Genomic DNA, 15,035 nt, shown 5'->3' with positions numbered 1-15,035 from the left:
ATATATATATATACATCTATATACGTCATTAATTACAAAAAAGAAGTGGTTATTGCATCAATATACCACACCGTTAATAATTTATATATTATTCATATTCTTTGTTATTTATTGTTTGGTTTTTTGTTTTTTTTGTTTGTTTTTTTTTATTCTGACCTATCGATTATACTATTTTTATAATATGTTATGTAGAACAAAAAGCTAAATTGGTATATATATTAAAAATCTGTATTTGCACATAACTATTTTTTTAATATAACTTTTTGAATTCGAAGACTTATAGACAAAATATTTTTTAAAGTACAATTTGATACATTATCCCCTTTTTGTGGGGTGATGGAAACGCCCAAATCGCTTCCAACGCCTCATCAAATTTATAAACTGGTTAACGGTACATACCAAATTCCTTACAACATACAAACTTTAGAATTACTTCTCTGTCAATCTACACGTCCGTCGTCTGTTCGATATCGGCAGCGTCTAACGGATCGATAATTGCACGCGCAATAATGACGTCATTACATTATTGACATTTAAGTACCCGCGCCTATTGATTTAGAGTTATCGCGCTTGGATAAAATATTGGTTACTAAAATTATTAGAGTTATGCCGCTTGATTTATTCTTCTTCGATAAATGGCATTTACCGTATATAGCGATAAATGTAATTAGTTGCTGTTACTTGTATACATGAATTTATCTGTAGGGATAAATTCCATTATCTGAGCTACTTTCTGCAATACAATTTATACTCAGTATATTATATTATTTAAGAAGCAGAATTCAAAGGTATTGATTCGCTTTTTTTTTATAAACTTAAATTTGCTCAAAATTTTGGACGCCTTGATTACCCTAGGTCAGTGAACGTTGTTGTTAAAATAAAGTTTTCACAAACCATGAAAAGTTTTCACGCATTGTCAACGTCAAGAGTATAAAAACAAACAATTAAAAAACCCGAAATAATCTATCGAAACATTCTAAAATTTTATAATTATAATGTAATTTCAACTTTGAGATGTTATGAGAAAAACAATGTAAATATACATCAACCATACATGTTGAATAATCCTATTTTAAGATTTAATTAGTAACATTTCTATTTCCCTTCTAAACAACTGTTTGTTTTTGTGCTCTGACTGCAATTTTTCCCTGAGAATACAATGTACACGAAGTACCAAGCAGTTTTCCGAATTTCCTTATCGATGTTGTGTTGACGGCGACATGAGGTTAACCATATAAATTTGATGAAAAACATACATATAGTGTATGGTTTATTCTTCTACATGTAAGTGCTTTTCGCAGTTTTCATGTAAAATTCGCTGACAGGAAGTTAGATAAATGCAATGACTTTAGTTTAAAGTACATTATAACTGGTACCTTTAGTGTCGTCCTAGATTACTTGGTGGTTCTGTAAGCAAATTGTACAGGAATTATGTTAACGACCACATTTTTGGCCATGTGCCTAATTTGACAACAAAATCTGCTTCGTTGTTTTACACGACGATACTTTTTCAATACGTATACCATTACTTAAGACGTCAAATAGCCATTTTGAGGGATATACACTTTTATCTAGATATCTGTGACATTTTTTTTAACCGTGATACACCAATTTGTAAGTAAATAATAAATTCAGTATTTTCTTTTGAAGCTTTAATAAGGCATTTGGAATCAGTGAAAATAAATGCATTAAGATAATCTCATGGTTTATTTTTTCTAATATTTTTCTGTATTATTTATTCTGATTAGATACGCAATATATACCATGGATATTTCTTAAACTAAAACTTTATGTCTCAATTAAATATTATGCGATTAAGCTGAATTTTCAGCCGCAAAGGGAAGGTGGCGAATGAGTTTTTTCTCAAACATGATGACTTAAATTTGGTAAAGTTAACAGTATGAAGAAGTATAAAAAGAATGCAACCTTATAATATTGCAGTGTAATTCATACATTAACGTAAGTACTTGTTACAAATTTAGGTTAGATACTGGCATTGTTGCATAGTTTAGCGATGTGGACAATGCGTTTATCATTAGGAATATATAAGTTTGAGATGTCGTAACAATTAATGAATGAATAAATGCAAACGCTCACAGGATAATCAATAGTCACATTTATAAGCTAAAAGGCACGCGAAGGCGAATCTTCAATCTCCAATAATTTAGTAAGAATGTCTTTTTTATGTCCAGCTTGCTTTTGTAAATGATGTTTTTATTAAGCCTTTACATATATAACTTTTCGCGAAAAAAGAGGACGACAGCAGGGATATCATGTATTGTACATCTATATTGTTACGGAAATAAATATCCACTTTCAATATGATGATATTGGTGCTTATATTTATTTAAGGAATAAGGAATCATTCTTTGAGTATTATGAAGTGATAATTTCGGCCGGGGCGTGGTCAAATCCAATAAAGCCAGAAAGGCTCTATAATAGATTTGACAACGCCCCGACAGAAATATTCACCTCATAATATTGAATGATTCCTTATAACTTATATCCATATTATTTCCAATGTATACATTTTAAAACAACATTATTTTAAAACCACTATTTTTTACGTAGCACATGTTATGTATTACTACGCGGCGCAGCCAATCCGTTTTCGGTTGTGCTATAAGGCACGCCCGTTTTGTGTCATTCAAGTCTTTATTGGGTTTTAGGATTCAAAATTGACTCGTAATGTTACCACTGACAAAGACAGTTGAAAATATAAATCTATGGATGTCAAAATTAATTTAAACTGTCATTCCTCCTTTCAAAGCATATCAAGCTGTTTCGAAGTCTGTTCTTTTCATATAAGATGAGCCTTCTCCCGCTACTTTATCTGATACCTTATGTGATTGGTAAGTATTACAATAATACACTATTGACAAGTAATTTGTTATAATACTACTATTCTGTTATAACAAAAACCACAATATTTTATTCGCACCAAATAGGGCAGATGTTTTCCGTCCACCAAGATATCACCGCTTCGAAAAATGGTAGTAGCGGTACTTTTACGTCACCTGGTTATCCTGGAAATTATCCAAACAATGCAAATTACACATGGACCTTGACAACTGGAGATTCCAACGCAAGGGTCGTAATAAACATTACTGACTTTAGTGTAGTAAGGTACCGCTTTACTTCAAAGTGTGAGGATTATTTACAGGTAGGAAAAAGATATTGAGGATGTTTAGTTCATTGAAATGTAATAAATTTCGTAAATGAAATCATTATCAAATGAGCAAAAAATGTATAAAATTATTTGTCAGGTAGAGAGAACAGAACCGAATTACGCTCTAATTTCCAAGAGATGTGGTGATTTCGCTCCATTTAACCTTGAGTGCACTGGGAAGATTTTCGTCGTAACATTTGTGTCGGATAGCATTCACAACGCTAGAGGGTTTTATTTGTCCTGGCAAGGTACATTTTACTTTTAAGAGAATAGTTTTCAATTTGAACATATATTTTACGCAATATTTCATGTAAGCATTAAACAACCTTTAAGTATACATACCTGATACAACAACAAAACGAACGACAACAACAACAAGAGAGATAACAACAAAACCATCGACAACAACAACAGAGATACATGTAACAACAACAACAAAACCAACAACATCAACAACAGAGTTAACAATAAAGAAAACAGAAGAACGAACGACAACAGAAACATCCAAGACAACATCATCAAGAACAACAACACCAAATCCCAGAGCAAAAAAATCAACAAGGGAGATCCTTACGTTGCCGTCAGCTTTGTTGACGTCGAACCAAAAACAACCAAGGACACACACAAATGGTCCATTTACAAAGACTACAGAGTCGTATATAGTAAACGAAGGAGGTAAAAAAGAAAACCTTTAAAGTTTGATCAACGTATCAAATATAAATTAAAAATTGTGCTCACTTTGAAATTTAGCATCATTTTAAGACCGGCTAAACTATACTAAGCCTTAACTAGTATTACGTTCATAATTTGATGATTAAAAAGAATTTTACCGAAAGGTGTCCGCACCTTAGATTATTTGATGTAAATTCTTTTAAAGTACTATAATATCTTAGTATTCTAAATCATTGAATTCTACTTACCATTAAATTTGTAAATTGAAATTATGGAAGATGCTTGTACCACATCTTACTAGCAGTTGATTGGCGGTTAACTTAATATTTCAAATTTTATCTTGTGTTTGGTATTCAGGCAAGCTAAGAAAATGTCATTTGTAACCAGACAGCCGTGAATTCAGTTAGTGAAATTGTCATGAACTATAATATGTTGTTTCTAACATACTAATTTACTTTTATGACAATGTTGTTGCAAGTTAAGAAGTCAGAATCGGGAAGGGAGAGCCGAAATTGATTCAATTATGTCAGCTCCTTGGCAACTCTAGCAAACATTAAATTAAGGTAGTATGGGACACCTCCATATTGTTAAAAGTACGTATTTAAGTATAAAATATTAAGTATAAAATAATGGATGTTCTCTGTTCCGAAATTGTTACCTACCAACGTAGGTAATGGTGTTCACCACCAATCTGAAGTTATGAGTCACGATACCTCCTAAAATTATGTTAGTAAAACAATTCGTAGGGCTTGTCTGCGACAGAGGCGGGGAATATTTCAGGGGTTATCTATATAAATGTCAATTGGTTAACTACATATAGAATGTATACTTAGCAAGAAACAGCAATTGCTTATAATTGTTATATAGTTATGTAGATAATTCCAGAAGAATAGATTCAAAGTAAGTTTTTTTTCCCCGTTGAACATATAAATGTATATAAACCCATGGTAATAGATGGTTGATTAGGGGAAAAAAATAGAGGACAGAAAGTGCATGATAGAGGCAGAGAAAAAGTAGCGACTTGTATTATAAAAAAATAACGTAAGAAAAGACGTTACAATATTTAAGTTTTTTTTTGCAAAATGGAAAATTGTGAATTTTGTAAAATAGAAAGAAATCAAAAGATTTGGGACAGCTTTATGCTTGATGAATAGGGGTAAATGAATTGACCTCTTCTCGCTTCATTAAAAGACTCTCTTTGAGCATTTAATCTATTTTAATCAAATATTATGTTCTTTTTTAATATTTAATCATTCCATTAATATTTAATATGGAAAATAACTATCTTTCACTGATTTTTTATTAGGACGTTAACATCGTTTAAAACTTATTCTATTAGGTTAAAGTTTAATGTGGTAACCTCTGGAAAGTTTCAGGTGTTATTTCATGTCGTTTATATTATCTTTTAACACATTTTTGATTTTTTAAATGATAAATGCATCTTTCAATATAAACTCAAGAGACTTCTTACTTTTGGAGTGAGTATGACGTCTACAAAAACATACTTCTTATTTTGGTGAACAAAAACAGTTAATTTTAATGAAATAAGAATAATCGAAGTAATGTTTTATTCTTAAAACTGTTTTGACCTTTTCAGCAAATAATCAAACAGCTACGTTTAATCTACGAGAGATAAGTATGAATTTAAGCATGGATAAGAAATTGAAATTGCACAGTACATTAAAAGGGTTGTCGTTGTACTTTCAATTCTTATTCAAAAATCTTTTTCTTTCAGCATATTTGATCTCAGCTATTGTAGTGATAGAAGTTATTTTGACCGCCATTGGTATATATTTTGTGAAACAACGTCGGATAAACTTCAGGTATATCAAGAACTAGATTTTAAAAGAGATAGAGAGGGTCGTTTTAAATATTAAGGTGCTATGTTCTTGTTATATCTTTTATGATAGGAATCCAGGATGCGAGGAAGTCAACAAGATCAAAACAAATCCCTACTCTACCTCTACTCTCTCAAGAGACTGTGGTCATGGAAATTACGAAATTATTCAACTGAATGAAGCATCCAATAATCACACCCTACATCAAACTGGATATAATGAGTGTACGTACATTGAAGTTATTGAACATGAGTATGACTACACATATGGAGACATAAAACCAGTCAGCGACAATACTGTGTGACCATTGCTCCCATTATTCTGTGACATACATATTGTGACATTAAAGCTGAACACCGCTCGTAAATAGGCACTGTCCGCCATATTTCTCTTTAATCACTGATGTCCCTACAACCCTTATATAAGGGACAGACCTCTAAACAGTTCAAAGTACTTCGCTGTAGAGGTCTCACCTGTGTGGACGTACATTTTGCCTCGCCGTGTTACCCGGTCGCGATGAAATTATCAAATTTTACGCACTTTTTGAAGCCAGGAGAATACTAACATCAAATAAATTGGTAAATGCATTATTTACGAACAGAAAATGAACATAAGATAAGAAAAAAATGCCTAAAATCTAAAGACCACGAAAGGAATACTACATGTCGGCCACGAGGTTCAGGTGTGCAATCGGGTGTAACGAAATCGAAGGGTTTATATACCAGGTATCTGTGTGACGGTGCCTATTTACGAGCGGTGTTCAGCTTTAACACAGAAAACTGCTTTGCTATATAAATAGCATAGATTTAGTGGACTTTATATGTTTGATAAGTGGTGAGAGAAATCCTATCTACATAAAGCTTTGCACTAATTTTTAATTGATATCACTGCTTTGAGATAACATGCCTTGGTTGATTTATATGAACTGTGCAGCGTAATAACACATTTATACAAATGTAGATTACTGTCTACTTTTAAGAACAATCAATATTGCCACTTGAATCGTTAATGTGTATAAAGTTCAGCAACACGATGCACTCGATTAGTTTATACCGTAAATTTATAAGTATCCTTAAAGAGACAGTACAGCTGAACACGTGTGTAAATAACTTCAGATTTACCTATATATCGTTAGGATATAAGAAATAACGTTGATTGTAATAGTTGAAATACTTAAAAACTCCTTTCCAACTTTAAGGGTGGTACAAACAGGAATAATCTTATAGCGTTTATTTGTACCACGTGCAGTTTGATTGACAGCAATTGACACATGCTGAAAACTACAAGATCTTCGTCCGACAACGGTCATACGGTTATACGAGGTTAAAGGGACTCTCTAAACCGAACACACCCTCACTTACTCGACAATTTAGAAATGGTTTACCAATTTCGGTTCATTTAAAATTAACAGACATAAATATGTCAAATAACCCCCCAAGGGGCCTCGTTTACAAAAATGAATTTAGGTTGTTGCAACCCCTATGATAAATACGAAAAATATATGCTTACAAAATAGTAATTGTGGTTTTTTTTTAAAACTTCGTTATATTCAATTAAATAATTTCCATAGCAACATAATTTTATCCATTACAACACATTTTTTGCCACAGAAATCAGACCTAGAATATGTTTTTATTGACTGTATGTATCTATATTTTAAAAACATCATTATTTAATTCTGTCGGATCACTTCCCTTCTCTTTAGTTTTTTTCTAAATCATGTCCATAGCAACATTATGTTATCCCTAGCAACATATTTTTGCCATTAAATCAGACTCGAGATAGTTTTATAAGCCTTCACACACTTTAATTATTACAATCATGAACTGTTTGAATTTTAGAATCCATAAAACTATACAAAAATAACAATAAACACTTTATGAAAAAGAAGATTCGTATGGCAACAATTATATATATATATATATATATATATATATATATATATATATATATATATATATATATGTGTGTGTGTGTAGATAAATAAAGCCTTGGTACAGCAAAAAATACTTAAATAAATAAAACAGAATGCGACAGTCCAAATTAAATAAATTGTTTCCTGTTAGCGCTTTCAGCCATGTCGGCTCTTCAGACAGTTATACAAAAAAATTGTACAACTGTCTGAAGAGCCGACATGGCTGAAAGCGCTAACAGGAAACAATTTATTTAATTCGGACTGTCGCATTCTGTTTTATATATATATATATATATATATATATATATATATATATATATATATATATATATATATATATAAATATATATATATATATATATATATATATAAACGACACATTTTGACGTAGATACAAACTTTACAATTTTAATAAATCTAACCACTGTTTTTAATAGAAAACTACCATTATACACAGCGGTAATTATCCATTTGTTTGAATTTGTTTTCTTGTTAAGCAAAATTAAAAGCAGAATATACTGTAACTTACTAATAGCAATGCAATTTTAACCATACAAATTAGTTTAAGGTAAAGTTTTTACTTAAGGTTACATAAAAAGGTATTTAAATAGTTCTTGCATTTAACAGAAGGACATCATTCATTGCCTAAATTTTTTTTTTTTCTAAATTTCTTAACAAAATTGTCACCACCGTTTATGACATCGACAATGACTAACCTCACCAGTTCAAATGTAGAATTTCAGTTGTAAATATGCATGATGCGTTCACTTAGCGCACACACACACACACAATACTACATTTTGACAAGAAGCCCATGGTTCTTCTCGGTCACCTGAGTACCTGCAGTGTGGCATTTTGTATATTCATGTGCATTTTAATTAAGGGGCTATTTTGAAATCATTTTTAATATTCCTTGATTATTTAATCCAATAAACGTTTGAAATTCTAAAAAAATTTAAAAAGTTGTAGCATAACAAACAGTGACATAATTGAACAAATCTTAAAAAACAAAAATAATTGGGCGAAAATTACACCCCTACCCTATAAAATCATTGGAGCCCTGCCCTAACAAGAAAAGTCCTGATCCAGGGGCCATTAAATTCATAATTTTGGAAGAGGCATTCTTCCTCATCATAACTATGTACTTATTTCATCGGTTTAATACCCCGGAGCAGAGGAGAAGATTTTCAAAGAATTACTGCATTTAGAGCCCCACCCTTACACCAGAACACCTGACCCAGGGCCATGAACTTCCCGATTTTGGAAGAGACACACTTCAACATAATAAATATATATGTACTTTAAATAAAATTGGTTCACTGGTTTCAGAGAAGAAGCTAAAAATGTTCAAAAGTTTACGACTAACGTACGACGAATGATGACGGACAAAAACAGATAGCAATAGGTCACCTGAGTGACAATTCTCTACATCATTTTCAGCTTCTAGGTCCTCTTCTCCAACCATCTGATCACAACAGGAATCTTTCCTCCTTTTTAAGGCCAGTCTGCAGAAATAGATGGAATCTGGATTTCCTGAAAGGAACTCATCAATTCTGCAAATGCGATTTCCTTCTGCATTTCTCACTCTTCTCATTTTGGAGTCTACATCCCCTGGGTCAAGTTTATGACCACTGCTTTCTCCAACTTCAACTTCTCTTTCAAGAAAGCGTTTTGAGATTCAATGAATCGCTTAAAGTCGCGTTATGACATCAAAGCCCATCCTTTGTGAAGAACTTAAGCAGAACCAACTGGATATGTGTCTCCCTCTAAACAAGGGAGAGTGCATATCTTATCCTGGATTTTATGCTTGTACAGCAGTTTGGTTCTAATTCTTAATCATTCCTGATGTTTATTGTAACTGTGTTTTCAAATGTCTAGATGTTTCCAAAGATTTCCATATTTAGAAAAAAAATGAACAGCATAGACCTTTCTGGACAGGAAAATAGAGCAGTATCTCCATTCTGAAATACATGAGTATCATCATCTGTTTCCACTTCTTCCCCAACTGAGATGTCATCATTGCTTGTCACAGGAGCTGGATTTTGTTATGTATCTCATCTACAGCATTCACTTCGAGTATCAAATACAGACAGAACCTGTATTGCTTTGTCTAAAGCATGTGGTCTATCCGACTGGTGTAAAGGATAGGACTTCCCATTTCCCATGCCATACTGGCGCCATACTTTGAAGCTATCACTGCTATATTCAAAATTGTTTATACTCATTATGTCTTTCAACTTTTGGTTGACAGGAGGATTTTTGCCAGGAACTGCTGAAGCCAGAACAAGGGAAATATTTAACATGTTACTCTTCTGTACATCAAGCATAAATTCTTGGGCAGTGCGCACATTGTTCCCCTCTTAACATATTTTCGAATGGCAGATTTAATGTGCGCTGCTCTTCTATCGCATATTGATCTTCCTCCTTGAGCGTCGGCAAAATCAAGGCGTCTAACATGTATACCAGATCTGTTGTTCATTACTGCTATTGCTGATATGCTGAGATGCCCATGGAAACACCCAGCATTGTCTGATCGTATGAACGCTTCCGTAATCCGTGGGTTCTTTTTCTTGATTAACATTAAGGAATCCTCCAAGATGGCATTAGAAATCCTTGCATCTTGAGATGCATTATCAAACAAATGAATAATAGTATCAAATACTATCGCAGTTTTCACTTCAGTGTCAACAGCAATATATTGCTCTGTATGATGCAACAGTGATGTGCCAATTCAGACCTCTTTTTCCATACCATTTGGATTGTAATTCCTAAAATACAGAGTTATAACTGTTTATAATATAATCCATATAAAATGCAAAGGACTATATATGGTTTGAGCCTAAATTGGCCCCCTTAAATGAACACTGTCATTTTACTGTAATTCTTTATTTTATTTGTACAAATATACATTTGAAGTTTTTTCATAATTTTCATTTTGATGTTAGTGCCCACAATTTAAAAATATGACATCATAAACTTTACCTTTTCCCGCCATTTTCTCATTTTTAGCATAAATGGCTTGTTTTGAAGCAGTTTTTCTTTACGGAAACATTGAGCGACTGCTTGAACAAACAAAAAATATTTTCACCAAAGATGTATCTCTCCAATACTTATAAGTGGCAAAAAGTTCGTTCTTGTTCAAAAAGTCGCTCTATATTTCCCATTCGAAAAAAGATAAGAAATATTTCAATTTTTGACTGATTTTGATTGGATTATCAAAATAGCGTCACTTCTGACGTCATATACTGCCAGTGAGTGCATATAAATCAAATAAATAGGCGAAAAACATATTTTATGTCAACTCTATTATAAAATAGCACAACAAATTAATGTACCTGAATCATTTTAAAATCAGCGAATTATGGGGGCCAGATGTGACTAATATCATATAAAGTTCTTTGTAGCCTAATTTTTTTTTCAAACTTATTCTTTTTACTATAGTATTTGTTTATATCTGAATGAAAAGGTTGAATACCCATATACCATCAAATAATTGCATGTGACCACATTTACCTGTACACTAATGGAATGAACTTCATTGCCCAGTCTCTTTCAATGAAGACTTCATGGCTCTGAAAATCCTCTAGTTTAGTGGAACGTGATAAATCCTGATTATGTGTTCTCAAAACATGCATCTTCCACTCCTCTATTGCTTTTTTACTCTAGAAATGGAAACCTTGAAGAAAAGGTTAGAAATGCAATTTAAGGTGATATGGAGCACCTCCATGTTGTGACGTACTACTTATTGAAATAAACAATAAAATCAAGTGTAAATTCATAAATAGTTTCAGTAAAAAAGCAAGACTAAATTACAGCAATATACCTGTAACACAGTATAAATGATTTCAACTTCCTGATCCTTGGATTCATAATCAGTTACAGTTGCAGCATGTTCTATGGATGAAAGTGTCTCCTTTACATTTTCACAAGCTTGGCGAACCTGATTATGGGGATGATCACATTCAAAAGCAAAGTCCACATCACCTGCACTTAATGCATGCTCACAACAATGATCAGCAACTTCTGATGACTGGACCAGGTGCAACTAATCAGAGAAAGAAAATGCTATGTTTTATCGTACATATAGATATATGTGTTTTTAGGATGTTAATTTTTGTAATAGTATAAATAGATAAAAAAAAATGAGAAATCAGTTTTCTGCTGCAGAAATAATTAAAATTGTCATTAAGCTATAAAAAATATTAAAGAGGGAGTCATAGCCCAAAACTACCATGTATTCTAGCTTAAAGGTCATATGAAACGATTTTTAACACTATGATTTTCTTTCATGAATATAAAGCTTGGTATAAACAAATGTTAAAATACTTGATGTAAGATTTTTTTGCCTTTGCATTACTGAGAAATAACCGTGAAAACTGAGCACCTGAAAAAATTCTTGCCCGCTTATCGTTCTTGATTTTGTGAATTTATGACGTCACAAAGACCCACCGATGTAAACAATGCATTAAAACTAGTGTAATTTTACAGTAGTTTATCGATTAAATTTTAGTAATTTTTGCATATATGAACGTGTCTTTCTTTTCAAATGAGATCATTTGATTTCGTAGTAGCCTACAGATGACTTAGTTTTGATTGGTCGTTAATGAATAAATCTAATATCAGCTTCTCACAAAAGTAAAATCATGATGAAGATCCCGTACTGGAGTGGAAATTTAACGAAAGAAATGCTCCAACATTTACAGCTGATTAATGAATTATCCTTATCCTTTTGAAATAGAAACACCATTTTCTTCTTCGGTACGTATAATGATTGAGCTACATTTAAAGGGAATTAAAGCATTTAAATTGATTTAATTTATTTTGTCACATAAAAAAGTATATAAGGCAGGCCAATGAAATGTTTGAGGCATTGTGTACATACATGTAGTTTGTATTTAAGAACTGCTATAAAATGCCGCAAAATTATTCTTAAATTTTATTTCGAAATAATATAAATTTCTGACTCATTGATATATACATGTAGCAATATCTTTAGAAAATACTTTGTGTACACGTGTATTAACGTTTTATTAAATTAGATCGCGGAAATATGGCATTTAAGGATTTAGAAATGTATCGGTAAAATAAATCGGTTTGATAAAAATAGTTGTGAACGAATGTGAAGATAATCAACAGATTTTATTAAGAACAAGCATCAATAATGATAAAAAAAAACGAAAGAAAACATTGCGGAAGAAAGTGAGATAAAAGATATCTGTGAGTAAACACCGAAATTTCTCTTAGACTAAAAATAATTAAATGGTAACATATTTGTGAATTTGAAAGTGAAACAAACATTATAATCGTGAAGCGAATGAGACACAATGAGGCCTACAAGTTGTTTAGAAAAAAAATCTTAATGAATTGCATGAACGTGCAAATGGGAAAAAACGATCAGATTTATTTTTGAATTTGTCAATTTCATTAAAAAGATCAAAATAAAACATATAAATATGTTTATATTAAAATTATATTATACTTGCATGTGGATCTATGAAGAAAATCATTTATTCTCCCTGCAGTCTCCAAACTGAATATCATTATGTACACGCTATTACATGTAAATAAAAACGCACACGATTTCATTTCTTGAGAGAAAAAATACTGACGTGGTTGATTATTGTATAATTATACAAGTTTTTATATAAAATAGTATTTTTTTCTTTTAAAATGCTGCAAAATGACATGGATATTTGTATTCACAACATAACTTTATAAGGCGATTGGGTCTTACTGACGTCATAAGCAAGGGAGGTAAGCCGCGTAAGTCAATGTTCCTTTTCCCGATTAAGTAATTTTGATCGACTGTGGCGCTCACATTTTGCATAAAATATCCATAAAACAATGTCAGTCTTATCAAATAGGCACTTATGAACTCATTCCCGTATATAACTCAATATGGTCAGGATATCGTTTCATATGACCTTTAAGATACTGCTTTGCAATGATTAAAGATATCCTTTTTTCCTCCACCCATTCTTAATCCATCCCCCATGAAAACAGAACATCAAGGACTGTTTGAAGATCTTCAAATCCTTGTGCTCCACCAGCCACATACGTATTTAATCCCTTCATGCAGTTACGTATTTTTGGATCTACTGACTCTAAAATTCGCATGTAGGAACGATGGCTTGTTTTTTTCTGAAAATCTAGAACAGAATTGTAAATAGTGATCTACCACACGGCTCCTGACACTGTTTAAGATTTTTTGGTGGACTTCAATCTTTTCTCCACAAGACAACTTAAGATTCTTGATGCCATATGGTGCATCAGTCATAATAGCTGGTGACATTATAAAGTCAAGAAAATGAGATGTTTGTTGTTCGCACAGCTTTTCCCTCCATTTAGTGTTAGTTGCGGTTTGTTTCCCATGTCCAATTCGAGGAGCATGCTTTCTAGCTGCTGTAAATCTATATTTTGATAACCCAGGAATGTGTTGTCTGATGTCAGCTAATGAAAACTTATCAGCAATAATTGAAAGAAGTTGGCGCTGAGTACCCCAGTTATTGGCATGCTTATAAGCTGAAGCAACAACATCAACTTTTTCAACCGATTCTGTTTTTCTTTCAAAAAATGACTGAAAAATCTCATTTTCTTGGCCAGGGGCTAACACCCTAAGAACATCATGGAATATTTTCTCAGCCTTTACAATGTAGTCCTTCTTAGTCCTTTCTGATGCATTCTACCAGTTACACCTGGTGTCGTTTTGATAGCACTAAGGCCACATGCTTCAACAAAGCTATCTAAATGCTTCCTTTTCTTTGGTGACTATTAATAGCTAGAACTGGGAGTCCAAGTGCTTGAATGTGAATCCTCTGTTAATTCACTCACGGGAGTGGACTGATACGGGGACGACTGAAAGGAAAAATAAACAAATGAAATAAATGAATAAATAAATTAGTATTGAATCCGACATATACATATAGTACACAATTCCAAACTCATAACAAATATATATAGAGCTTGAAATCAATATGAAGTCCATTTAAACATTTTAAATCTTTAACATATAACAGAGTGTCACAGATGACATTTGGCAACCAATACTGCACATCTACAAAATTTTTAATCAAGGTCTATTATTGCAAAAGTTTGAATTTTCTGAATCGAACTGTTTCTGAAAGAAAGTCTCCCGATGGAACAAAATTAATTATATAATAATACATAATGATTGTTCACTTTATTCTTCTATTTTGCATTTGATAATACAATGTACCGGTACATGCAATTAAATACATATTTTAGAAAAAAAACATTTTTATCTGAAAAGGTTGAATGATATTTGGTGCTGGTTTCAGTGTAGTATTCCCGAAAAAAAAATGGCAATATTCCAAAACTCCCTCATATATAAAAAAAATGTCCGCAATCGACATTTGATCTAATGATAACACTAAAATTTAGTGTTATTATTTTCTCAATTACTTATGCCTCTTTTCTGCTG

General features: G+C 32.1%; 1 protein-coding gene across 3 annotated transcripts; it reads left to right on the top strand.

Moving 5' to 3' along the window:
* Window positions 1-1,220: 1,220 nt before the first annotated feature.
* On the top strand, window positions 1,221-6,444 carry LOC128189773 (uncharacterized). Of its 3 annotated transcripts, XM_052861525.1 has the most exons (8): window positions 1,521-1,614; window positions 2,771-2,852; window positions 2,949-3,163; window positions 3,267-3,417; window positions 3,503-3,844; window positions 5,439-5,477; window positions 5,577-5,664; window positions 5,752-6,444. In XM_052861525.1, the coding sequence occupies exons 2-8, from the start codon at window positions 2,810-2,812 to the stop codon at window positions 5,981-5,983; spliced, it is 1,110 nt and encodes a 369-aa protein (XP_052717485.1). In that variant the 5' UTR covers window positions 1,521-1,614; window positions 2,771-2,809; the 3' UTR covers window positions 5,984-6,444. The 3 variants fall into 3 exon arrangements, with proteins under 3 accessions (XP_052717484.1, XP_052717485.1, XP_052717483.1); XM_052861524.1 differs by lacking the exon at window positions 1,521-1,614 and adding an exon at window positions 1,221-1,284 and having other exon boundaries at window positions 5,439-5,664; XM_052861523.1 differs by having other exon boundaries at window positions 5,439-5,664.
* Window positions 6,445-15,035: the final 8,591 nt, after the last annotated feature.

This window comes from Crassostrea angulata, chromosome 6 (assembly GCF_025612915.1).
Source record: "Crassostrea angulata isolate pt1a10 chromosome 6, ASM2561291v2, whole genome shotgun sequence".
Classification (NCBI taxonomy): Eukaryota; Metazoa; Mollusca; class Bivalvia; order Ostreida; family Ostreidae; genus Magallana; species Magallana angulata.
Note: the sequence above shows the minus strand (reverse complement) of the source record. Positions and strands in the feature narration are given on the sequence as shown.

What these genes read in the sequence shown, in the direction of transcription:
- LOC128189773 (XM_052861524.1), top strand. Translation starts at nt 2,810, where the DNA reads ATGAGCCTTCTCCCGCTACTTTATCTGATACCTTATGTGATTG. An exon ending in TCTGATACCTTATGTGATTG is followed by an intron (nt 2,853 to 2,948) that starts GTAAGTATTACA and finishes CGCACCAAATAG; the next exon opens with GGCAGATGTTTTCCGTCCAC. An exon ending in GTTTTATTTGTCCTGGCAAG is followed by an intron (nt 3,418 to 3,502) that starts GTACATTTTACT and finishes ACAACCTTTAAG; the next exon opens with TATACATACCTGATACAACA.